The following is a 27,886-nucleotide window of genomic DNA, read 5'->3' on the forward strand; positions in this document are numbered from 1 at the left end:
TTTAATTGGTAAAAGTTTAATGTCAACTTACTTATAAAAATGAAAAAATATTTTAACATTCACCATACAACTGAGCAACCTGGCCCTACTGACTATCAGCTATAGGAAGGCATTTAAGGAAGTGATGGTTGTGTCAAAATAAAGGCTAACTGGCTAACTTCAGGCATGTATGCTGCTTTTTTTTAAAAAAAAAAAAAAAGAAAACAAAACAAAACTCAAAAAACTCTCATTTGCAGGAAGCTAGATGCTTAGCCTAGTTTTTAAAGCTAATTACAAAATCCTCTTTCATACTGGTCCAGATGTCTTGACAATTTCTTCTTCTAACAGAACTGTCAAAAGAAAAGAATTTTTATGAGATCTTCATACAGCTTATTTCTAAATCTCTGCAAGAAGAAACAGAAACACAACACCATATTTAAGAGATGGAAATCACTAGTTAAAGCACTTGCTTATATCATAACCATTCCTTCATTCAAGCATCACTATAAGGACACTTTTGTAACCACCACCTTACAGAAGGTTCAAAGGACAAATAAACCTTTCCAGGTACTGCATCAAATGATTTCTAAGCTTTATAAATTATTTAGCTCTCTTGGAGTATATATTTGAACAATATTCAGTAATCAGATATGTAAAATGATGCATATTTGCTTTTTTAATGCAGTAATTTTAGCATAGCTGTGCAACATCGTTCTGCAGAGCTGCAGCATCTTTACACACAAAAAAAACCGGAATGAGTGTATCATGCTTCATATTGCATGCCATCACATGTTAAGTTGTTAATTCTACAGGCCTTAATTTCAGTGTTTCTCCATTTTACTGGACTACCAGCGTCCCTCAGAATCTTTTATAATTCCCATTTCCTGAACTTAAAAAAGAAGTAAATTTCAGTCAAGTTATCACTGCCCTGCACTTATCTTGACACAGGAATATGGCAGCAGTCATCTCTTTTTTTTTTTTTTTTTATCCACTCTTATTCTCAGAGTAAACAAAAAAATTCAGATAAAATACAACAACAAAAGGTCTAAAAAGGCCTATTCTACTCATCGAAGCAGAGACTGAAAATAGTTAGAATATCTTTGGGTGAAGAGAAAACACAGTGACTAACTTGCCACTGTTTTGTATGGCAAAGCAGTATTGTAACTAAATGTCACAATGACTATGTCAATGTCCTAACTTCTCTCCCCCTTTGCCACCACTCTACTTGCGTGATCTCACACCTTCAGTCAAGAATACTTTTCTAATCTCAAGGTATTTTGCAGTATCAACATGTAATATCACTAATGTGCTAAGAAATAACCAAAAGTCAACAGAAACTCATTTGTCATTTACTGTAAAACAAAATTAAGCACAGAGCCTGGCTGTCTGCTAGCAAATATGCAGAGCAGTCTAACAGTCTTACCTTCCATCTGTTTCCACATTCATTACAGACAACAAACGTTGTCATGGGTTCATCAGCACTGCGGGTTTGAACCTTTGGCAAAGGCAAAAGCCAGAGTGGAAAAGGAAAATTAGTATCCTGAACTTTTGTTAGTATGTGTTCAATGTGAAAGTTTAAAATCAAAGTTTAAGGAAACACACTTGCATAAAAAACAAGTTAAATTTCTGAATCAATTGAAACTTTTTTTATCTAGAATATAAAGCAATCATAAACTTATGTTTTGACAGATTTAGAAGCACTAAAATATCAATTCCAGCATAGAAACTGTGCGCATACTTGCAGGAAATAATTCTGCAGTAGAACTACATGTTCAGTACAGCTTTACATATATTTACTGATGCAAAGGCTTAAAAGTCTCATGATTGAAAAAGTTTTTTACTTAAAGCATCTGATGCACAGTATTAAATTATAAACGCAGCTGATCCTATGATCAAAATTACGTGCCCAGAAGCACTACAAATCAAATTAAATCCTTTCTTGCACATTTCTTAATTAAAATAGAGAGTTTGTAGAAATGATTGTATATCAGTGTCTATTGTTAGTCAAATAGTAGGTTATATAAATACGTTATTTTTGTGTGTGTATCGTTATTTTCTGCTATTTATTCCTTCTGTAAAGAAAGGTTTTCACACATTAAAACCAGTAAAGTAGCTCTTCTTCACATAAAACCACGTTAGTAAGATGTAATATGAAGAATTACCAAAAACTCAGCATTGCAAAGAAACTGATGTTTCAGGCTATATAGATAACTCAACTAGGATTTATATAAAATCTTTGGTAATTTATTACAACAAACATTCACTACATAAGCACACCTATGTAGATCCAGCCATCTTCACATATTTTGTAATTGGTTGGCATTTTGTTAAAAGGTCAATTTGTAATTAAAATATCTTTTCTCTGACAGTTTTTATACAGGATTTAAGCTTTGAAAAAGGAAAACTAAGAGTCTGGATAGCCATGTACCTGGGTATATGTACAGTTCTTCTTTTTGCACTTGCCACATGTAAACAGATCAGTTTGGGTACCTCCCGTTTTAGCCATCTGGTGCTCTCTGATAGCTTCTTTGGTCAGATTTTTCCGCATTTCTTTCAGCTCATCACTTGCCATTTCCTTTTATGGACAAAACCCAGACAGTTTACTACAGTTTGTTTTAAACAAGTCATTACCACTGTGTAAGCCCATACCATTTTTCATTTAGAATTGATGAACAACAACTCTATTGAAGGGCAAAGTAATTCTATACATTTTTATTCTTATAAGACTTAAGTTAGGATATTTCACAGCACAGAAGCTACAAAAAGTTTTTTGGTTTTTTTGTTTGGTTTGTATCTGGGGGGTTTTTACGCAGCTGGAAAAGATCAGTAAAATTTACATTATCACACACCTAGAAACATTTCTATGTGGATGCATTTCTGAAATTCAGAAATGTAATACCAAGACATGGTAGAGGAGGATTTAAAAGTTCTCCAGAGAGAAGGAAAATGTCCTCTCCCTAGGTTAGATCCTTGCATAATTATCTAATTCACCCACAAAAGATTATTATAGGAAAAATTTACACTATTTTGACTATTTCTATATTTCTACTGATAAATATGGTATAGCCGTAATTTACCATGTTACCAGAAGTCATATACACTTAGTTTCAAAACACTAAACAAAGAGCTCAGACTCACCGATTTTCTTTTTCGTTCAATACAGTTCTAGCATGCAGGATCTCAACAACGTATAGTAATCAAGTGTGCACAGCAAAAACAAGTTGTTCCATTTTTCTTCAACAAGGTTTTACTCCACATCCCATGTAGATGTGGAATGCAAATCCTGTATTAATGCTGTTTCACTTAAGAAGTAATTTTAACACTAAGGGGGGTTTTAGCCTTTAAAATTTTAATCCAAGACATTAATTAAAACAAAGAATGGGCACTGAACAACACGAAACATATGTTTGTGCATATGTACTTACATACATGTAGAACCAAAAAACTCAAAATACATACTGAAGATACAATCTACATTTCTTTACACATTCCTTTATTGGCCTCAGTTTGCCCTAAGCTTTACATAAAGCTGGGGGGGCGGGGGAGGGAAGAAATAAACCAGAAAACCAGAAATCTTTCCTTTAGAATAAAGCTCATCATAATTTTCATTACTCAATCATAAATTTAATTTCTTTCAGTCTCCAGGATAGTCCTTTACACCTGATTTGGCGGGGCAGAATCCAACACATCCAAGCAGAACCAGAAAAATGAAACCAGATGTTAACCATGCTTTCACTTTTCTCTCCTATAAAATCCAATCTTTTATTTGACTCTCAGGATTTATATTAATTTGTAAAGACAGTGAGCATCTGAAAGGGAATCTCTATTCAAGTGTCCCAGCTGTTATTTCAATAATTTAATTGATTTAAATTTATGGCTTTTCCTATTTACTGTTAAGCAGTCCCTCCAAAATCACTTGAAGTATTCAAGAGACAGATTCAAGAAATAAACACTGAAAATGCCAACAGGAGCGGGAATGCTCTTTAAAACTACAGTGCTATACCTTGCATAGGAGTATAACAGCAGAGGTTAGTGTTTGAAAAACACTTAGCAAGACAGGCTAACACTTACACATCCAGAAAGGTGAACGGGTAAGAGCTTGGAATCACTAGCCCAGTCATATTTAGATCTTCCTAAACTTAAAAAACTATCACCGATATATCATGTAGCCTTTTAAAAACAGCAAAAATACCATGTTTCAGGAAATATACATGCAACAGCTTACCCGCCTTCTGACTTACAGATAAAACCAGGTATTTAGGAATCTGTAATTCCAGCTGTGTAAGCCACAAACAAGCCAGTCTTTCAAAAGTGCGGGCAGCTTACAGGAATTATTTTTATGGCTAATAAATACAGGCCCAGATGTAAGACCAGTAGGGAAAAAGTTCAAGACCTATGCTTTACTTACCTCTGCTGTCATTTTGGCAAACTTGTCAGGAGGAATGTTCCCACATAACACATTTTTCCTTAAATTAGGATTCTTCGCATCCTTCAAGTTTGCTATTCTACTTCGTACCCTATTTTTGTATTTCATATCAGTGTTTTTTAATTCTTGAAAAATAGGTGCTTTGAATTTAAGGAACAAAACATTAGAACAGCAGTATAAAGGATTCACTTTTTGGGGCAACTTCTCTAAAGCAACATACTTCTACACTGTTAATCAAGTCCTCCCCCGACCCCAATCAACAGTTACTTTCACATTCAACACAGCAGACCTCATGTCTTCCTGAAGCCTAATCACAGTTTAACACATGGTCAGTGAAATCTGAATTTTTGGGTAGTAGGATCTCAATTTAAATTGTGACAGTTCACCCATAAATAGATGTCCAATTCCTTGACCTCAACTTGAGGATTAACTGGTTTCTAAATCAAATATTCAAACACTGGCAGCTCACTAAAAGATTTTTAAAACAGTTTTGCAACAGAGACAGGAAATTCCTTAACACGAATGGTGGCTGACTGTAACTACTGAAGGACATTAACATGTTAGAATCATGAAGTTCCGACTATTTCTATGCTTAAGAATATCTTCCTGCCCTGTCCCCCCAAAAAACCTAAAATAAAAAGAACCCCAGACATCTGCTCTGTAACAATTAAAATACTGCTACCCGAACGCTTTTGAAAATTTCAAATTCATTTAGAAATGATCTTGGAGAAAATGAAATAAAGACATTAGGAAAAGATGAAAACTGTTAACAAGAAAAGATTTAAAAATAACACAGAATAGCCCAGGATTTAATGTCAGCATTCTTCAGTAAGGTATAACATTGCTGCTGCAAGGAAAACCTACTAAACTGAAAAAAACCCCACATGCACTCACCTACACACATACCTACATGTTTTAAGGCAAACCATTTAGGTTGTGCTAGTTTTTTAAACATTAAATTTCTGCACTGATATGTTGAACGCAGTTTCCTATTTTTGTTTTAAATGAAATTCAATATATAGATCAAATTAATTTTAACTTTATCAATGCTTTTTAATAATACTCTTGTTCTAGAGCACACAGATGCACAACAAAGGATATCTTCTTCAATCTGAGAACCCAGCTCTTCTTCATCAGCACCAATAGCAATGTAATCATCTGAGGAAAACAAATATTAATATATTAGCAACCTGATTATGTCATCAGTGTTCTATATTCCTGAGAGCCCGTTCAAATCTCTGTAACCCAGCAACTGCAGCAAGTTTTCCTTTTGTATAGGAAAGTTTCATCTACTGTATACTTACCCTTTCAAAACCTTGTTAACTTATTACTTGGAAAAATAAAAATAAGTGAAATGAAGAGCAACGGAAGTTTAAAACAGTAGAACCAGCCTAAGTCTTTCAAAAAAACAAAAAATCTACAACTAGTTGCAAACAAATAGTAACAAAACCCTCTATTATACAGAAAAATTTCAAATATTCTAATAGGCTTGGCAAATACCCATCTCCACAGAATATCTGTGCATAGAATAGACTATTATAAAAAGAAAATGTTTTCTTTTGTGTTTCATCAGTTCTTTCAGTCCACAGAATGCAAGCATAAGTAATTAATGTTTTGCATACATGAAAGGGAAAGACTTCACTAGAAACATAGTAATCAAAGAACAGAAACAACATTATTGGATATTTTTAAAAAACGCGAAGCAGAGACATGTCCTAAAACACTTAATTAGAAGAAAAATCATAGCAATCTTGAAAACAATGCAACACTTGACCTAAAATGTCTCAAGATAGTTGTTTACTCTTTCTGACCAAATCCCTTCCTCATAAAGACAGCTGCCTTTCCAAGCCAGCTTAGGACAATTAGATGCAGTATGTGTTTTCCTCCTCATTTTAACATGGGTGTACTTCAATGAGTAATCCAAACACAATTTCTACTTTAATCTCATGCAGGAGGCCAAAAAAACAGAAAATAACCTTATTTTTGAGACTGACATTCAATCCATGGGTGATCAGCTTATATGTGCTGTAGAAAGTAACATAGCAAAAAGTGTTATTGGAAAACTAGCTGAAAGTAAAACTACATATAATCATGAATACTAAGACGCTATATGCAACTTCCTGGTCACAAATTATTTAGAAGTCTATGAACTACATATCCAGAGGAACAAAAATTCATGTCTTTATTCAGCTTTGATTACTGTCTGTATCTCAATTCATGATTTATGTGAATTAAAAGAAAGAGTGAAGAGGGTAAAAATGGATGACTCAAATCTGCTTACACTGGGTCAGGTTACACTAAGCTAAGTACAGAGGAACGGGAGCTGAGTCATAAGCTCTTGTAGAAGGACCCACATGAAAAAACACAGGTCATTCTGAGGAGTCCAGCTTTCAGTTTGCTTCTTACCTAGCATATAATTTGATTTGTCCGCTTAAAGACACCCAAGTGTACATGAGGGGGGAAAGGAAAAAAAAACCAAAACTCTAAAGGAATTTACAGATGCTCAAAAGGCATGAGGATAGAGCAATGCAAGACTGTCTTATTGCAAGCTATCTCAATGAAACTTCAAGATTAAATCAAAACTGAAAGGCAGCCTTCAAAAACCAAAATCTGAAGGCTGCAGGATCTCTGGTGTAAGAAAGGCAGGCATGTATATAGCGGCACTCTCAGTCAGCTATTAAACAAAAAAACCAAGGAGCTCCCACACAAAGATTTAAACAAGGCATTAAGGAGGCAATAACCTTCCTGAAAAGAAGTTCCACTGTAGGCATGATATCAGATGAACAGAAGCCATAAAATGTCCCTAGAATCAGCAACAAAAATGTATTTCAATACACTCCTATGCTGTCAAGGTCACTCACTACTTGCCACTTGGGTGAACTGGCCTATGGGTATATACACACAAATGGACACAAACAGGATTTATTCTACCCTACAGGACAGGATAAAAATAGAGTGGGAAGGACTGAAGTACAGAAGGAAATAGTTAAACGTGAAAATACAGTCTACAAAGCTCACCTCCTGTTCTCAGAGCTGCAGAGAGCATTTCTCTACATTTCACTCGTACAGAATCCGAAGTGCTTGGAGCCCGGGGAAAAGAAGGGATGAAAGAATTTGAGGGAGCACTACCCTCCTCCTTCCTGCTGCTGGAATTGCTACTTGAACTGCTAAAAAAAGGCAAAAAGAGAACTAACATTAAAGGGTTTTCCCCCCCCCCTTCAAATAACTTTGTTCCAGGGCAAAACACAGGTCTTTTGTTATTTTTGATGGCATTCCAAAAAAAGAACATAGGCTAATAGAGAAACAGCAGGTATTCCATTCCATTAGGTGGTATGTAAGTTTTAGTTCTCAGTTCTCTACATTTACATGAAATCTCACCCACCCGCCCCCATCCCCCAAACTTTACTTTAACAAAGTGAAGATACATCACACTAACAGTCACTCTGAAGCGAATGCATTGCATTTGGTCTGTTTACTGTACTTTTGTACTAATTACTTGATGTAGCTTTGCAAACTGTTGCATCAGGACAAATGGTTCAAGGTTAAATTTCAATTTGAACATGGCTGCTGGAAACAGATTCACTAAAACCAGAAGCATACAGAAGAAATGGGCTTGCAGGTATTATTTTGCAAATGTTCTCAGTTTCATGTCACTGTAGTGTCATTGACATGAGCTCATTTCTCTGACAACATGTATTTTGGGTCTACCAGAAAAAATGCAGAATGAGATTGTTTATTAAACATAAAAGCTAACAGACAAAAGAAGTATTCTAAACCTCTAACATATGCAATTTCCACAAAGCTGTGACTGAAAGTTCTTTTACAGTCCTCAAAGCTCAGTGCTAGTACTGAGATGGAGTATTTGACTGATGAGACAGATGGCATAAACAATAACTAGTCTAGCTATATCTTGACCCATGGCTTTCATCTTTTTTGTAATGGCAGCAGCAGCATGATTTACTTCCCTAACAACACACATTTCTTGTACAATTCTATGTAATTCAGAAAAGAATGTGAAAGCTGTCTCTAATATGACAAATCTGGACCAAATAGTTTAATGTTAATTCATGCTGAGTGAGATTATTTTATAGTCATGAAGAATTAAACACCTTTCTTCTCTTGCTTCAGGGCTGTTTTGTGAGGAAGATGCAGGCTCCTTTTTCTTTTCTTCAGAATCTTTATCCGTTGAAGGTCCATCTGGAAATACAAAACACAAGAAACACTTTTACCCATAAATAGTAACTGATTTAAAGCAGTGGTAAAATATCTTTGATGAGTTGGAAATGTTATCAGCTCCCACTCTCTGCTTTGACCTTCTCTTGCAGTACAGCCTTCTACTCCCCAACACCCTCCGCAACCCAGCAAATGGTAAATATGACAACACTTCAGATCCTTTGAGTCAAATCCAGCATCTGCTTAAACTGGTAGTGAAGACATAATGAAAACATAGACATTTACGATTTATTTTTGCCAACACTGCTGCATGAGGTAGACAGTAACTTCTTCAGCTACTATATCATGTCTCTGGAGTTTGTCTTCCATGTTTTAAATAAAAGTTCCTACTAAATGCATGCCATTTTTTAAAAAAATTATTTTCACAGTATTTCTAACAAGAGACTGAACCAAACAAAACTGTGGTGTGAAAGCTACCATGATTGCCAAAAAACATGAAGATAATTTTCATATGCTTTTGAAGGAGTTTAAGACACGCACAGAGTATTTTCTGTGATAGCTTCTTAAACTATTTGCCTTAGTGTTTAAAATATTTGAATTTGCCTTTACCATCCAGGCTATGTTTAATGATTATTTTATAAAGAATAGAAATGAAAGCCTTTATTAAAAAGGGCAATGACAACATTAATTTTAGCCTAGCAAAAACACTACACCCTTTTATTGTAAAATGGAATTTGCAGTGGCTAAATTGAACTCCTGCTTTGATTTGCTCTCTAGAAAGGCTGATTCTCCACTGCCTACAGAGAAAGCCTAGCGAGATTGGCATCACTCACCAACAGATTTTGTGAATTCCTTCATGAAGCTCTTACAAAGCTGCCATTACACTTCTAAATCTGTAGACTATATTATTGGGATAAGCACGTACCACAGACTTTTAAAAGAACAGATCAAGAAAAGGGTGGGAAATCTGATAAGTCTCAGTCTTTTTAAATTTACATTTAAAGCTACACAGAAAAGATATGGAACTGAACAGGATTTTGATCCTTCACTGAACTTCTGAGTTAAGGAATCTATCAAATCAAATACCATTCTGTTAAAAAAATCAACATTACAAAAAGGAGACAAGAGACAGCCATACTAGATCAGATCAAGCAACCCATCCACTATCCTGTCTCCAGCTGTACCTAAAAAGAGATGCCTACAGCACAGTTTAGGAACCAGGCAAGCACACAAAGATACTTCTGCAGAATATTTCCCCAGCATTCAAGGTCTTAGAAGTTCAGTGACTTCCTCACCCACTGTTTGTAACCTTGTATTCAATCCTTGATAAATTTCTCTATTAAAGGAAAAAAGAAAAACACAGTAGATGATGCACTTGGACTGTCTTTAATAAGCTACTGTTCAAAAAAATCCTAATAAACATACCAATTTAACAGCTATTATTTATAAAAAAGTAATTTCATTAAGAAAGCAAACGAAGCTATAAACTGAATGGATCACACAAGTTCTTTACTATGATACCGGAAGTGCCCAATACTAACAGAAAGAAAACAAATCCCATTTTCCACATGCATATTCACATGACTATTCTCTATGGCAACAAATGCTTATATGATAGATAATTTTTAAAAATATTCTAAATATGCATGTAATTTTGCGTACATTCATCATTCTTTAGGTACATAACCATTTTTGTCAGAAGCTTTAAGCAAACTGATAGGTCAAACAGGTATCTTGGGGTACAGCTCAGGTTCTGCAAAGCAGCATAGCTGCCTTAGAGCTGAAGTCTGCTTCAGCCCATTTACCTCCATATTTTTTTCTAGCACACAAGTTGTCAAATTCAGAGCTGACTGACCTAGGTATCTCCTGCTTATTTTGCATCAAATACATCGCTACGGTATAGCTGTCAGCTAGTTTACCAAACACTTCCATTTAGCCCAGCATCATTTCCTCAGAGAAGACAGACACCTGAGAACATCTGCCAATACCCCAGCTGCTTCTTTCCCTTATGGAGGGCAGGATATACATTAGGCATGGGGATAAAGCAAGATATAAAAGCACAGCTCTTCCTACACCTGCAGACCAGTCTACACAAGCATGTCTCAAACCAAGGTCAGACTTCACAGCTGAGACAACTGGACAAGCTTCAGCAACTATGTCTTCAAAACTACAATTTCTTTAATCACTTCAAGAAGTGTTTATAGATACTTTTGTTTAATCCAGTTGCAGAAACCCAAAAATAATGTTAACAATATTCTCTACTTGCTAGAAATATTCTCCTAAGAATTTAAGTCATTCACTCTTATGGATCATAAACTGGAAAGCACCAAGGAAAGGAGATCCAGTGTCAAGTGGTACTTATTCTTAAACTCACATGTTAATAAGGATTTCTTATTTTATTAAAATACTGTACTGACAACAGAAAATGCAATTAACAGCCTGCTAGACAGTGTTTCAACTGTCTTCTGGGGAAAGGAAAAAAATTATCCTTGAGAAACTAGAAGTCCTTAATGATAAACTTATTTTACATTCAATGGCCAGACACTAATGGAAAAGAAGAATGACAGCTAACGGGAACTACAACCAAACACATAAATTCTAACAAAATAAGATGGAAAAAATGGCCCTTTGTGAAATATATTTAAAAATTCCAATGAGCAAGTGATTCACATCAGGAAGTCCACAGAACATCATAAATGTTTATATAATATTAATTACAAGTTACTTTTAAGAGGCACAATTACTTTTTCAAGTTTATACAGCTATTAAAACTTACCAAAACTTTTTTCAGAAACAAGTTGAAATTGTCATCGATTTTAGGACTGCAAACTTTAACTTCACAGTTCTAGCTACTGCAGCTTCAGAAGGCCATAAAAAAATTTTGAAGCCTTTTTTCCCCCCCTAAATAAGAGAAGCTAATTTATATTAATGCTTCGTCTTAAAAATACAAAAAACATGCTAGTAACATGAATTGACTATTAGCCACTGGAATAAGACTATCAAATTCTGACTACTTCATTGCAGTTCTGTATGGGACTTGCAATTCATTTAAAAGATACTTCTAGCTTTTCCAGTGAAATAAACTCTCCAGGGTCAACCACAACACGACAGTGTTCTTCATTAACAGAACAAAATTTTTAATGTAATAACATATGGCCACATAACATAATTAAACTGAACGTTAGAAGCTATTAACAACATCATCATAAATTTTTCTAATTACAATTCTATTACAAGTGAACTCAAGACACTTGCTAGTAACCAGAACAAATTTAGAAAATATAAAATGCAACATTATTAATTTACAAATTTGTAAGAATTTTTAATTAAGAGTTTTTCAGAAACATTAATGAAAGGTGGCTAGTTATTCCCTGGAAGCACATGAGAATTTAATTTGGCAGATTATCGTACATTACTGATTCAGGTATCACCACTAAAACTTGGAAAGTTTTTCAAGTATTCAATTTAAATAAGTTAAAGGAAAGAGACACAGTAACAAGTAACTGACAGCATAGTCATTAATTTAACAAAACCCCTCATATTTAATTCTTTAAACCCCATTTTCTAGACTCTGACCAAAATAATCTCAAGACGCACAAGCAACTACACATCTCAGCAATTCCTCTGCAAGATGTAGTAAGATATGAAGGTAAGATCATAAAAGTTTCTTCCTAGGAGTAGCATAGGGAGGAAGAATATCTAAATTGTATAAATAACATAATCATGAACTGTCTGCCTCTTTCAAAGATTTTTTTATTATTATTCATAAGTCACAAAAGAACATGACACATGAACTTCTTTGCTATATGTTTTTCTCCTGTACAGTATGAATTTGTATCACGTGTTATTATCTATTGATAATCCTAACAAATTATAGATCTACTAAAGGTACATGGAACAGTTCCAAACATACATTTCACAGGAGGTGATTGCTACAGCTCATACCTGACATGGAAATGAAACTATTGAAATTATTTTTCCACTTGATAACTTATGAAGACATGTAGTCTTCTGTCAAGAGTAAACAATAATCTTAAACACTATTAATAGACTGCAATTTAGGAACTTGTTTTGCCAATAACAAATTTTTTGAGCAAAGCCAGTAGATTACTAGATGTCCTTGAACAACTTCACCTAATGAGAGCATTAACATACCTGTAAGACAGTCCTAGACCATACCAGCTTGCTCCTGTGGCATCAAACCCAGGTTCAAAATAACAAAGGATTATATGAACAAAGTAATCCAAGTAAAACACTTCTGTGAAGTCTGGCTGCTGTTATCTTCTCCTGACAACATTAAGCACTTAAACATTCTTTTAAAATAAATTTTTTCAGGCATGCACTTTCTTGAAATAGGCATTTAAAAATGTTTATGGCCCCATTATTAGTTTTTAATACTGGCAATAAGTGATCACACTTGCATTTAACATTAAGATTACCATCCAACCATTCTACAACTCCAGTTCAGTGCATAAACTTATTAGACTTAATTTTACTTAGTTAGAGGTCTGGACATTCTTTTTCACCATATACTCTTCAGAGTTCAGTAAGTACTGTTATGGAGAATGTTAAATTCCTTAAAGAATTTTTTGCTGTGTTTTTTTAATATAAAGGAATACTCCTTACAACCTAAATGGGTTTGCATAGATTCAATATCTGCATAGCAGGCTCTGTATACTCAGCTACTTGGAACACAATCATTATTTGCAAATGCCTTGTTATAACTGAACAACAGTTTATTCTGAGGGCCAAATTTGCTTCCTTATGTAAATTGCAACCAACTTGGCCATGTGGTTTAACGCTCTTACAGCAACATCTGAAAGCAATCTTCCGCTGTAGGTCGCTCAGTGACTCACCTCGGACAAAGACTGCAAGCCCTGTGCTGGGCACCTTCCAAACCCCCTGAAGAACCACAGGTAACCTGGCATGGCTCTAGTCAAGCCACAAACATCTGGTGATTCACAACCTTACTTTGATTTCTTTTCATGTTTCCCATGCATTCTTAAAACCTAAGTTCTGATAGCACTGAACTTAAACAGTACATGCAGCCTGAACCGTCAACAATTCTTGCCTAAATTCAAAATGTCATTTATAAAAATAACTCACAAAGACTTCAGATCTCTGAGTACAATGCTTGGTACGATTAACAGCTGTCCGCTTCTGTTTCCATCTTTGATCCATACCATTTTACATGCACTATAAACAGCATAATCGAAACTGATTTCTCAAGCAGCTCAACATATGGTATTTCGTATTCTTCTGAGAAAGTCAAAACTAATGATAAAACAGATAAGAGTACTTTGTAAGATTCCCACCCATACTTTGCACACCCGAGATACCCTATCTTCCACAGTTATGAGATTTTACGTTCTAATGAATTACTGAGCAATGAAATGAGAGATGAAACATTTGCCCTACTATGCTTTATTATAAAGATTTACATTACAATCAAGGAGAATTTAACTACGTATATTTTGAACACAAGCAAAAATTACTTTCAGGATTAATTTGATTTTATGCAATAAGTGCACAACCACAACTATACTAGACCTGGCACAATAATGTACATGCAATAATATCTGCCCTATAACAAAAATTAGAGACTGATGTCAAATATTTGCTATTTATTTTCCAGTTCCTCATATGTTTGACTTCACGTGATGCAAGAAGCCTTAGCTAGTCTCCCAACTGTCTTAAAACCATCTGAATGTAGCAAGCCATCAAAACGAAAAGGTCCACCTTGCCACAATATGTTACTGCCATAATCCCTGTGCAAGAAACAGTAACTGCAAACAGGCTGGGCCAGAAAACTAATACAGTTGAAATTTAAGCCAGAAGAAATGAACAAAACAATTAGTTTCCAACTGGTCAGTTCCCAGTTCTCATCTCCTGGATAGCCACTTGAGCACTCGTGGTAGCACAGGAGGGAGCAAGAGCACACCTGTGCATATGGGAAACCAGGACCAGTCCTTTCCACAGCAGCCTACATCCAGATTGACTTGCTGTGACCATCAGGCACCACGATCTTATTCCAGGCTTCTACAACATGAACTCAGGTAAGAATAATACTCCCTGTGTTTCACAACATTGGAACACTTAAAGATCAGTCAGCTATAACTAACAATATATTAAGACAAGTTTGACTGACAAGATGCTTGCGCTAAAAAAAGAATAAATAAAAGATGACTACTTTTACTGTCAACAAATAAACAGCAATTCCTTTGCTCAAAGGACAGCAATACCCAGAATGGCTAGCTCCCCCCCAAAAAAAAAGTATCTGAGGGCACTCCCAAAAATTCAGAAGTCTGACTGAATTGGGGTAAAATAATAAAAAATAAAAATAATAATAATTAAAAAAATAAAAGAGTACTTCCTCTACTTTATTGACTCCACTAAGTTGCAGTTGCAAAAATTTTGAACTTTAGAGAAAAAAGAAAGCCAACAACAACCATCTTTGATAGGGACTTTTTTTTTTTTTAACCTAGATTAGTAACTTGAGAGCTAGGTTACTCAAACCATCTGCTGCTTTTAAGTCTTGGGGCAACTCAAGTTAATATGCATGTCTAGTTTTCCACTTCTGTATCTTACCACTTTTATACATGGATATAATACAGTTGGACTTCAAGATCTAACTGGAAATTTAAACCTAAAAAAGTACATAATTTTCACTATTTACCAGCAAACTCTGATAAGATCCTTTATAAAGTATGCATTTAATTTATAATAAAAATAATTTCTTATCATATCTAGTATTACCCAAATTTCATTACTGAAACTAACCTAATGAGTATCATCTACCTTTTTAAAGGTAGGTCAAAAAAAAAAAAAAAAAGTCTGCTGCAGAGGCTGTTGTCTCTTACTAGAACACAGAGGTTGAAAGCTGTGACAAATTGTCCACTTCTATACACATATACTGTCAAATGGATACAAAGTAATTTCTACACCACTTACAAGAGAGCAATAAAGTATCTGATAAAAAACTTAATTAGATACAAAGAAAGAAAACAGAGTACCACACAGTGTATGAACAAAAATACCTGGACACCGTTTGAAATTTGAGTATTTTCAAATACATTAGAATTAAGTACTATAAATAACCCTTGAATAAAACTCTGCTAACAGAAAGGTTTCATTTATTGTATCCACTGCTTTAAGAGAAATTAAACAAAAAGTATTAACTAATTAAAATTTGTTTAAAACTATGATGGTTTTAGAAAGTGCAGATCTGTTTCTTGCTACCTGTAAGTCCTAACAGATTTTTAATGTCAACTTTTTCCTGTTTTTTTCTTCACAAATCACTTTAATACCAAACTTCAAAGCCTCCACAGCTTCATATGAGATTTTGCACAAGTTCTGCAGAGTACCTGTTATATTTAACAGAGGAAATAGTCAAGAACAGGTTCGTTAGTGCCAAGTACTGCAGTACAGTCACTCTAGCTCAACAGCAGGCAATGAGACTTCAGAAATGAGTCATGTCACAGAAGCTGGCTTCCTACTGCTTGCCAGCCCCAATAAAAATGTATTCACTTTCTCTCTGAATACACTTTCACAGTAATGCACTGATGATAGTCAAAGAGTAAAAACCAACTACATCAGTGCAGAAAGTTTCAATACTTGCACAGGAGCACAAATGTATCTAAAGCAAAGCTGTGTCAAAAATTTGCATCAAGACTGCATACAGTTAAAACATGCAAGAACAGGGAAAACAAAGTTTGTGTTGCCATACCTAACAGTTTCTTCCAAGACTTGATAAGAGATTTTGCTAAAGATGTAACTTCTTCATCTGTGCTTTGCTTGCGTATGGCATTCACTGACATTCCAATTCTGGTAGACTGCAATAGAAATATTAATATATACTATAAAAGGTGATACGAAAACAATTTAGTAAGTAAGCATATATACGTTTGTACTTTGACATAATTTTTTTTAAGTTTTTCATTGTTGTTTTTGTGGGTTTTTTTTAAGAATATCAGAATGAAATGCTGCAAGGCTTTACAAAACTTATTTTAACACCACATATTTTTAACTAGGAATACAACAATATTACCATTTGTCTCCATTACAGAAGGGGGGGGGTGGGGGTGAAGGCATGGCAGGCAGGAGGTTCAAGGGGAATCAATCAGAAGATTTTTGCTCCTAAACAAAAACCTCTGCAGAACTACTAGCCTAAACTAAGTACCACATTCAAAAAATCTATCAACATGAAAATCATATATACATCTTAATGTTATATACTTTTTTAAGCAAAGTTCTAGCCTCAAAACCTTATCTTTCTGTGAAGCAATGACTGTATTTATATTTTGGCATGATGAGAAGCTTGCCAATTGCTTCAGTGACTTCGTACTCTTAGAATTCCCATTTAGTGGCTGTGAAAGAAGCTGTAATAGCAGTTGGGAGCAACCACATTTTAGATTCCTAACAATTTCAGCAATACTGAGATTCTCTAAAGCCTCAAGCATAGAGCGTTCTGCTTTTAGATAGAAACAGTAAGACTAGCCTACCTCTCAGTCAAGATAGTGGACAGGCTTTAAACCTTTGGCACTACTGCCACCAATAGAGTGAAAAGGAGATTAATTTACAGTCCACTCCTTTTACTACTCAGAAGATGAGGACATAAATTTAGCTCAACAGCAACAAATTTCACTTTAGAAGACTTTTAACACGCTAATCGAAGAAGCAGAACATTTCCACACTTTTAGTTTCACAAGAGAAGAAAACTGTTTAACAATACAAATAAGTATTTTATCATAATTTCATATTCTGATGACTACATTTTGTTAAGATGCTCAGTTTTGTTGCATTTACCATTTATGGGACTCACCAAATATACATTTTCTATTTACTTTTGCAGTAGTTCATCATAAATTTCCTTCTCCTTCAAAGGAAAATTTAAATTTTTGTGGCTTGCTAAAAATGGAAAGTATTTGTTCCTGTAAATTACTGTTACAACCCACGCTAAACTTTCTGGGGCATGGATGTGGTACATGACTGGAAATGTACTGAAATATTCAGTAGATATTTAGCAAAGGAAGCACATCAAATAACCTCAGGTCTGAGTGTCAGCTCTAAACACCTATTTTGGATTAAAGAAAACAGACGGTTACTCACCTGTAACTTAAAGTGTTTCAAGATGGACTCTGCTCGCCCAGACTAACAGTACTGGCCAACTCTCTTGACATTTTAAACACATACTCCTGACATTATGCTCAGACAATAATGAATAACATGTGCTTGGAACTCCATAAAATACTCACCATACCTGAATGAGAAAAACATAAAACCAACCCTCCATTGATAACTGGGCACAACCAGAGCCTACTCTCATCAGCAAAAAGACAAGACACCAACTTACAGACATAGGTAGAGTAAAACTCAAAAACTCAAGTAAAACTCAAAATTAATTGGATAAATTAATTTCTTCTTCTGATCACATAAGAGAAACAGATTCTAGTAACTGGCTAAACTGCCAGCTTTCTTAAGGTAGTACATAAACATAGTTCATTTGTTTGCTTTTACGGAGCACTTGATATAGCCTCGCCTAAAGAGAGGGGAAGGAATGACCTACCAATTTATTAGCCAGAAAACTGACACGGGTAATCACATAAGACCAGTGTTATATTCCCAAAATGACTGTGCTTTAAAGACAAACCAGCTGTCAACATTTGAAATTTCCTCAGTCTTTCAGCCTACAGAGCTGTTCTTGTGAGAGCCATTTTAAGTGGAGAACTCTGGTATTTTCACCCAGCCCAATGTAACCTGTAGAACTGCTTTATTTCTGTGCCAGTTTATAAGAGTGCAGGCATATGAAAACCTTTCTCACCCTGTCCAAAATGCATTTTTAATGGATCATTCTTCCCCACTTCAAATTCTACACCACTTTTTATCTGCTTTCCAAGAATCAAGAGGCTCAGACACAGCGTAAGACAGCTGTTTTCACCCCTGAAGCATTCAAGATACAGGCCAGCAGCCTTCAGCTGGTATGAGCAACAGCTAGCATAAGTATCCTATGACTGAACCCAAAACAAATCATACAGTGGCAGGTAGTCTTCTCTAAACCTAACCAAATGAGAAAACATAAGGCACATAGTTGGTGAAAAGCAGCTACCCCTGAAGCAAGCAGAGCTGTTACCAACTTTAAATTCTACAAGTTTGGTCCAGGTGAGCACCTGGACCAAAGCAGAGCCAAATCAACCCATGAAGAATAACCACTTCCAGGTTTCCAGGTCTCCCTGGCTCACCAGTGAGCTGGCAAGGACTGTACATCACAGCCTAGTTCTGCATACATACATTTAATTTCCAGTAAAACCTGTCTGTTAAAATTAAGATGGTCTGTCTCACTCACTGTTTAGCTGGGCACTACCTACAATTAGCACCAGGGGCAGGATGCCTTTAATACAGTGTGGCTGCTAAACAGATTTGCAATTCTGACCACCGGATAAATCATGTGTGAGGAAGGCTTCTGGCTCCCTGCCTAGCTAAGCAAGGATAGCTTGCTTACATAGATCTCATTAGATGTAACACAGTGGTATTATAGTCTGTAACCGCTTCAGTTTTCTGTGACAAAAATCAGGCAACAAGCACACACTTCTTATTCCACATACCTGTAAATTGTTCAGAGGACCTCACCAGTTCAGACTGAAGGAACAGTTGTATTACAGCAAAAATCATCATTTCTCTTATTACACAGGAATAATGGAACTATCGTATCAGCTAGCAGTGCTGTTCAACGTAGCCAGCTTTCAAAACTCCTTTAAAATGGGAGTGGAAGTATGTTTTTCACTTGTGTCATGCATTCCATCAGTTCAAACACATCAACAGATATCTCAATCTACATAGAGGAAGTTAGTGCTCCCGCTTTCTCACAATTACCACCCTTCCTAACATCAGCACACTACTGATCCACTACCAGAATGACACATATGATTACTCTGCATTTCAATTGTAGCTCTGAGTCCTCCACTGCTTAAGCAAATTTGGGAGACAACATAGAAAATTTATGGCAGACTTTACATATTTGTAAAACTATCAACAAAAATAATGTAAAATTGAGTCTAAATATGTTGCTAACTGTAATCTTAGGCAGTGGAACTGTTTTGAATACAGCAGTGGATACTTCAAGAAAGACTTCGTTACTAAGCTACAGTCAATCTACTATGCAAGAGTATGCTGAAACACCTGATCCCTTCAGACCTACTATAACACAAGGAAATCTTTCCAAACTCATGTAGTGTCTACCTCAATACAGATTAAAAACAATCTTTTACTGCAAATATTATCTCACTCTAAAAAACAGGTACCTGTCATATGGATGGAAATAAGTAAGCTTCTTTCAAGCAGGATAGAAAACTGGGCAGAATTAATATGCAACCCTATATATATATATGTGTGTGCGTGTGCACGTCAGGGTCACACAAATGCCCTAAAAGGCAAACAGTTCCGTTTGTTTGTACTTAGCAAGACATAGTTAGTACTCTTATCAACAGAGTCCTCCTCTGTTGATAACATTATGAAGGTTTTCATTGCAACTAAGAAAAGATTAAGTTATTTACTTATACATTCTTCAGATCCTTACGGTTCTAGGTAAAATTTTCTGCTGTTCTGTGTAAAGCTTCTCCTAGCCTCATTCTTCATACTACGGAGAACAGGGTTGCATAGCAACATTTACAGAATTTCTGGAGTACTTGCAGAGATAATTTTCTTTCCAAAGGCAAAAAACATTATTACACAAATACTGTGTATTAAGACCTGCACAAAGAACTTCAAAAGAATAAGGTTAAGAGAGGTTTTTCCTGGGTTCTGATGTTGTTCTGGGGGGCAACTTGAGGGTTTTTTTTCGGTGGGAGAAGGCTGCAGCATCATATCAGCCATGCTTATTCACGCATGAAGGTGACACTTTCAAATTCCTATTTTAGGTCACATACAGCATTAGTAATACTGTACTAAGTACCTTCTGCAAATATATAGGATGCATACATCAATAATGACATTGCTACTTACACTTAAGATTTGAACTTTATAGCCAATTCTGTACCTGTGACAATTGTCACTTAGAAAAAATTCACTTTTCAGTCTCTTCCAATTTAAGTGGCTACCACAACAAATCAGGTCTTACATTTACCTCTGCCACTTGAAAATTTCACAGAGATCTAGTTACTTTGGAACAAAAGGTGTTCATTGATGAATTACATGACAAACTCTGGAACTTGACATGCAAATAAAGTTCACTGAGTTACTTTTTGAAAGATTTTATAAAGAATATATAAAATACTATGTTAGATACTCTCTACTAAATTACAAAGAGTATGCATGTGAGAGAGATTGTACCAAACCATCACTCCTGTTCAGGGGAGTAAAAATGGAGGAGGAGGAGTATAATTATCTATACACTACCCAGGGTCAAATACAACTTGCCTGAAGGTATGAGCTATGTTTTTCTTCACTTACAATCCAAAACAACAACAAACTACATGAGAAAAGAAGGTAACAGCTGTAATCACTTGTATATTTCTTCAGAAGGAAGGAAACATCACATTTGTGTTAGTAAGAGCCTAAGATTATACGTAAGGTGAGTAAAAGCAGCTCCTCCCCTTTGTTCTTGACAAAATTCATTATTTTCAACTTAAACAGAAAGATAAGCTTTAAAAGCTTGCTACTGGAAGAAAACACTTAAGGTAAGTGCCCTAAATCAGGGTGAAATAAGACTAGTTACCCTGTAATAACACTAATTCTTCCAAGGAGTTTCTACATAGGAATCTACTTTAATAGTGCAACCTTCTTCCAGATTTCCTGGCTTCACCTTCATCATTGTGGTCTTAAAATTTAGAACATAACAACAATAAGCAAATAATACCTGTAACAACTCAAGGGTCATGGGAATATTCTTAAGCTCCTTCAATAAATCAAGAGCTCCAGCCTGCAAAAAAGAAAAAAAAATAAAAAGTCAATTTAGAAGCAACCAGATACTTAACATAAAATATCAACAACATACTCTTATCTGCCTTCAAGGTCCCAGCCCGCATTCAAACCATCAGTTCCCAATTCATCCACTAACAACTCTAAGCCAAGGAATGTTCTGCATCACAAACTCTAAGCGTTAACAGGCCTTAACCCAGAAACAAACCTATTCACTCAAAGACCAGAAAAGTTTTATCCCTTTTAATTCAAATGTCAATTAAAGCACACTGTCAATTACTACTTAACCAATATACATCCTCAAGAAAACAGCCTCAAGGGTACTTGACAGCACCAGAAACAAGCCAGACAACAGCAGCGATTTTCAGTTCAGAACAACCTCGTCTGTTTTAGCACAAGAACTTGGGAGTTGAGGAGCTCTGCACAGTCCATCAATAATGCATATATATATGTATGTAACCGTATATATAAAACATATAGCCAACATTCTTAACTATATTCGCAGTGGTGTGGTAAAGCCTGAAAAGTTCACTGGTTCAAAAACTGTCATCACGTTACACTATTTTACTAGGCACTGCTATAGTTTCTCCAATCAAAAAAGACAACTTTGCAAGTGTGTCTACCAACAAATATCCAAAGAAAAAACGCAGAACAAGACATGCTTTCAAGTCTTATTTTCAACTGTTAAGTATTAACTCAATGAAATATATAGATTAGGCTGCATAGATTAGTGCAGACAACACTTCTCAGCCTATACCAGGCTAGCCAAGCATCAGCATGTTCCAAACCAGAGGCCAGAGCCCATCCTCATGTGCTGTAACACCTGAGCTTATGCACTTGTTTATTATTCAGCTGTTGTGGGTTTTTCTTTTTTCTTTTTTCCTTTTCCCCTTGTAAGACTACAAGGAAAGGTACAAACTAATACTGTGTAACCAGACGCTTTCTAGATAGATAAGTTAATTTCAGAGATTGTACTGTCAGGTATTAATAAACTCTATACACAGCTACTCTAACAATTCATTCCTTGGCATTGTTGGCCAAGTTTTCCTAAACGCGAGCTCCATAATTTACTTTAACCTCTACATCCTCGATGATTTACCACCTCTACTTCAGCAAAGCTCTGCACTATCCTCTTCTTACTGTGCACACAGGTTGTCAAGACTATAGCAACATTCTAAAGGCTGAGATGACTTTGCAACAGCAAACATTCAAGTGCATATGGTTCTGAACCTGTGAGCTATGAATAGCAAGAAGGCAACTGCCTTCACATATAAAGGCCACTCAGGCTAAGCCTCATACCTCCCCATTTTGTTGTTTTTTTTTTCTTTTTAAATCCATGAGATTTGGAAATAAACCCCACAAGATTTCCATCTTGCAGATCTTTGGAATGATTCCTTTCTCTTTCCTTACCTCTCTCCCAACTCATCCTATTTTGTTTAATTTCATATGTATTTTGCTTGCCTTTATTTTTAAATTCTCCCTAATCAACTTCTAATATGACACCTGTTGCAAGGAAACTCTTGTAACATTCTGCTGCATCTGCAGGTCTCACAACATAACCACTGAAGATAGCACATAAAATAACCACCAAGAGGCGAGAAAGATGAAAGTGCAACTTCTGTGTCACATCCAAACAGGCACAGCTCTGGACACTTGCAAACACCTGTTAAAACGTCTGTTTCTTAAACACATTTGACAGCAAAGAAGCCTCTAAAAACAAAAATTTCACTACGTCCCACCTTACACAAACCAAATTCACTTATAAAACTAGTGTTTTACTATTTTGCCATCACAGCAAGAAGTTTTATTTAACTTTTATTCATGATACACAAAAATTCTCCAGTTTTAACCACAGAATTTTAGCAGCAATGATGCAAGACTGGGAAATATCATGCTGTTTTCAGGTGCTAAATTGAGTTAGCACACTAAATTATTTCCTTCTCTAAGCAGTCATAAGTGGTTTCTTCTGTGCAAACACAGATTCAAGTAAAGCAAGTTAATTATCTTCACTGCTACAAGACAGAATCAAATTCAAGGAAATTTTCTTAGCTGAAACAGAACAAATTACAAAAGTCAATGTGCTGTTTTCAAAAATATAATTCAATAATACTTACCTCCAAACCAATTAAGTTATTAGCAAACTGTACACAGTATGTGATTTCAAAATAAACACAGGTTATTGTAGTTCGCAATTTCAGCATAATGATACTGTAAAGCAAAGTAGCACTCTTTTCACTTCATCTTAGAAATACAGTCCAGTAAAAAATTCTTTGCCTCTGTAAAATCCCTTTCCAGTTGCACACGGCAAAATGACTTTATTATTCCCAGTCTAAACATTTTCCAAAACTAGTAACTTGACACATAGGTTAACAAACCATGTAATCAGTAAAAAAACGCAGGTACTCTCTACAGAGATGTTACCTATGTTTCATATTGTTTTCTGTACTGAATTGCCAACATTTCTAATGCACTAATGCTTTCTAAGCCTTCACTCTAATCAATTAAGTGTACCAAGAATTAGACACTATAAAATTAAATTTAAATTGAGTTTAAACTCACAGCAACTGAACTGTTTTTTGTAACCACTTTTCTTAACATAAAGTCAAATGCCCCCTTTTTCTCAAAACCAGAGTGGAAGTTGCACAGTAAAACTTTTAATTCCTATTTTTCCAATATAAGACTTCTCTGTTTAAGAAAACCCAACCATTAAGAACATTATTACAAATTTTCTTTTGAAAGCATTTCTATAATATCATAGAAAATGAAATGCAATGCCCCATTCCACTAGGCCAGTTAGCTTCCAGTTTACCTTGTAACTTCAATTAACACAAGTCAGCTTCATACAGATTTATTAGATTACTCCACTTCTCTCAGTTGATCAGATCGTAACACAAGAATGATGTTCTATATTCATATTTTAAAGCTATGCTTCAAGCAATAGAAAATGGAATACATTTCTGAAGACAGCAGAGCTGTCCAGCTCTAATTCTGTCCTACTGAAGGAAGCAAACATTTAATAATGTGAAAAACATTACACTTCCTTCTCTCAACTTACTTAACTGTTCTTGATTTTTTTTAATTCATGGTTGCAACCTTTTTCTTCATACCTATTCATTACAGCAGCTTAATAAAAGAAAAGTGTACTTACATACAATAAAAGCTATAAGGAAGGCACTACATGTGTTTTAATCCAATCACAGTTATTCTGAAGGTGTAATACCTATTTCAAACATGCAACCAATATTTAAAATAACATCAGAAATATGTATCTCACACTGTATTAAATGCAACATTGCATTATTATTTTGTCCTTCAAAACAAAAGAACTACATGTATCACTTCACTGAAATAGTTACGAAACCTGCAGAGCTACAATTAAGTCCTTAGTCAAGGCAAATCACCAAGACTCTGACTCAGGATGGGTGTCTGCACAGCCTGCCTTTTCAACTCATCAAAAGAAATGCCAAAACAGCACTTTGCCACAAGCCACACAGTCACCTTCCATAGGAGAGATGAAGCATCTCTTGCCATCTGAGTCTTCCTAACTTCAGAGTAAAAAGTTATGAAAACTACTTTTTTTCTTTTATTGATGGTTTCATCAAATCATTCCCATTCAAAGACATATACCAAATACCTGTTCTTCTTGAGTAAAAATGGAGAAAAGAATACAAGAGATTGTCAGCAGCACCATTATCCAGTAGATAGTTATGTAAGAATGCATTTCTCAAACCAGCTTGATCATTGTGAGACAATGTAGTACCTCTTCATAGACATGATCTTAATAATTTCACTAAAGTTAGCATTTTAACTGCAGGGCATGATCAGGTAGGAAATCACATTGTGCAATTAAAGAAGAAATACCTTACATCTGACAAAGCCTAGTATGAAAAACAGAGATATCTCCTGGGTTAAATAATGATGTACTTCCTCTCCTATCATACAACTAAGTGTTTTTATCAGGGTACACATATGTGCTTTGGATAAAGCATCAGTTCTCCACTATCAGCCGCAGAGGCAGCCTTACAAGGTTTTTGAGACTGCGTCAAGCTAACAACAGAGCCACCTGTGTGCGATAAGCTGGAACAAATGAGTTCTGTTCCAAAGTACAAAAGCACAACTGCTTCTGGTGCTGCCCACACTCTGGTTTCTGGGATGGGGGTGAAGGTGAAGACCCAGCTGCTGGCTCCAGTCACACACAGCCTGGCCCAGCTGTGCATGCTGCATTTGGCCACATCAGACCTATGCTGACCCCAGTGAAGACAATGCACTAGAGCTTTGAAAGTTAATTAGGTTACACACACTAGAGCATGAATACACGTCCCCAGCTGCTGCTAGGAATTACATCCGAATTCCTAAGCCTTCCAGATCACAGAGAAATACACCGTAGTCACTAGGTGCTTCTGTAGTCACCAGGTGCTTCCCCGGTATCGCTGTAGTGCTGCTCCACAACATCAACAGTCATTCCCACCTTACCTGGGAGCTGCCATTTTCTTTCTATTGTCAGAAGTCTTCGAAATAAAATTGAATAGACTTCACTGTATGATTCTCATTACCGTAACAATTAAACGTTTCACAGTCCACACACTTTCACCTTTTCAACACCTCGTAGGAAAGAGACACTGCTTCAGTTTTAGAGTCAGGAAAGTGAGACATTTAATTAATTTGTGCTGAAAAGCATGGGGAATAGAAATAAAGAGGGAGGAGACAAAAAGAAAAATATAACTAAATGAATAAATGCTGGTTGTAGAAAATTTTTTCCACTAGACAAAGCTCCTGTCTCCTCAATGTATCATTAGGGAGTTCAAATGTATCAGACCTAAACCATACAATATTATAGAACAGCAGGCATTGTGAAACACAGCAAAACACGGCCTGTGTGTACTTGCACTGAATTTTTTTGGATTCTGAATGAAACAGATTTCATTGGTTTAATACAATCAGTATTTCTATAAGCATGCAAATCTTCTTTAAAATGTTATTTATAATTTCCACCGTCTTAAACAGCAGAAAAGAGACTTCTATAAATGGAAATTCCACACTGCTCAGTTCTGAACTACCACTAATATTGAGCGTTTAATGCACTGTCATAATGTCATGTATTAAGTAGTAGTTGCAGGAACAGCAGCAATGACAAATACACAAATTAGAAGAGAATAACAACGTGCCCACCTGATAAAGAAGTAGTAAACAGAGTTTACAATTGTATGCTATTTTATGTGTAAACCATCAGGCATTTGGCGGCTGCTGCACACTCTGATTTTACTTAGTTTGATGTTTTTGTAGGGATAGTGTAGACATTATATGGTAACTGAGTAAGTTCTATATCGAGAGTATACATGAGAATAGCACTTGAACTAAGCTAAGTGGAATTTACCTATATTCCTCCTCCGTTCGGAGGCAGAAGTCATTCCCCAAATAAACACAGTTGAAGTGATACTTTCTTTCAGGTTAAGAAAACAAACAAAACGCAAAGTGGCCGCCATCTAGTATCCGCTTCAGCAGTTTGTCCACACAACCCCGGGCACCCTGCCGGAGGAGCAGGGCCAGGGCTCCTCGCTCACCTCCTCAGCTCGCCGCCCGCGTACGGCGCCAGTTTCGGTGCCCGAAAGCGAAGACAGCCCACCGCGGGGGGGGCCTCTCCTCTAGGTCCCGATCACAACCCGCTCCCGAGCGAGGCCAACATCGTGACTTTAACGCGCGGGAAACGGACAGCAACGCCGCTCACAGCCAGGGTCGGCGCTGCGGCAGAGACCCCCCCTCGGCCGAAGCCGCGGGGCTGGGCCGGGGGAGGCACCGCTCCCCACCCGCCGGCGCTGCGCAGGGCGCCCGGGGGCAACCCGCCGGTGAGCAGGGCCGGCTGACAGGGCGAGGCCCCCCCGCAGCGGGCGGGCCGCGCCGGCCGGCGGCTCCACGTCCACTGGCGGCGGGGCGGGGGGACCCGCCGGAGCCGCCGGGCAGCGGGGAGAGAAATGGAGGCGGGCGGGGAGCCCGCGCGGCGGTAAGGAGAAGGCCCCGCACCCGCCGGATGGGGGGGGGGAGCGCGGGGCCGGCCGGGGCCCGCGGGGGCTCCGCACCGCCCAGCCGCCTCCCGTCCCGTCCCCGCTCACCGCGTTCTTCTTCTGCACCATCTTGTCCATCTTCTTGGCGATGCGAATGATCTCGTCCTCCGTGGTCATGGCTGCGGCGGTCCGAGCGGGGCCCGGCGCGGCGCTTGGGAGCTGAAGCCGGCGGAGCAGCCCCGCCTCCCCTCGGTGCGCGGGAAGCGGCCCGGGCCGCCGCCGAGCTCTGCGGGCAGGAGCGGGGCCAGGCCGCGGCGCAGCGCTCCGACCCAGCAGCCAGAGCGGCGGCGGCAGGCAGCGCGCGTCGAGCGCCGGCCGCAGGAGCCAGGCAGCGCTG

General features: G+C 36.9%; 1 protein-coding gene across 3 annotated transcripts; it reads right to left on the reverse strand.

Moving 5' to 3' along the window:
• Positions 1-27,843, reverse strand: TCEA1 (transcription elongation factor A1). 3 transcript variants are annotated; one of them, XM_040586485.1, is made up of 10 exons: positions 27,598-27,842; positions 21,429-21,491; positions 16,305-16,410; positions 8,515-8,602; positions 7,424-7,569; positions 5,507-5,563; positions 4,388-4,542; positions 2,408-2,554; positions 1,403-1,474; positions 1-329 (listed from the first exon to the last, which is right to left on the reverse strand). In XM_040586485.1, the coding sequence occupies exons 1-10, from the start codon at positions 27,664-27,666 to the stop codon at positions 321-323; spliced, it is 912 nt and encodes a 303-aa protein (XP_040442419.1). In that variant the 5' UTR covers positions 27,667-27,842; the 3' UTR covers positions 1-320. The 3 variants fall into 3 exon arrangements, with proteins under 3 accessions (XP_040442419.1, XP_040442418.1, XP_040442417.1); XM_040586484.1 differs by having other exon boundaries at positions 7,424-7,572; XM_040586483.1 differs by lacking the exon at positions 1-329 and having other exon boundaries at positions 387-1,474; positions 7,424-7,572; positions 27,598-27,843.
• Positions 27,844-27,886: the final 43 nt, after the last annotated feature.

This window comes from Falco naumanni, chromosome 3, assembly GCF_017639655.2.
Source record: "Falco naumanni isolate bFalNau1 chromosome 3, bFalNau1.pat, whole genome shotgun sequence".
In the NCBI taxonomy this organism is placed as follows: Eukaryota; Metazoa; Chordata; class Aves; order Falconiformes; family Falconidae; genus Falco; species Falco naumanni.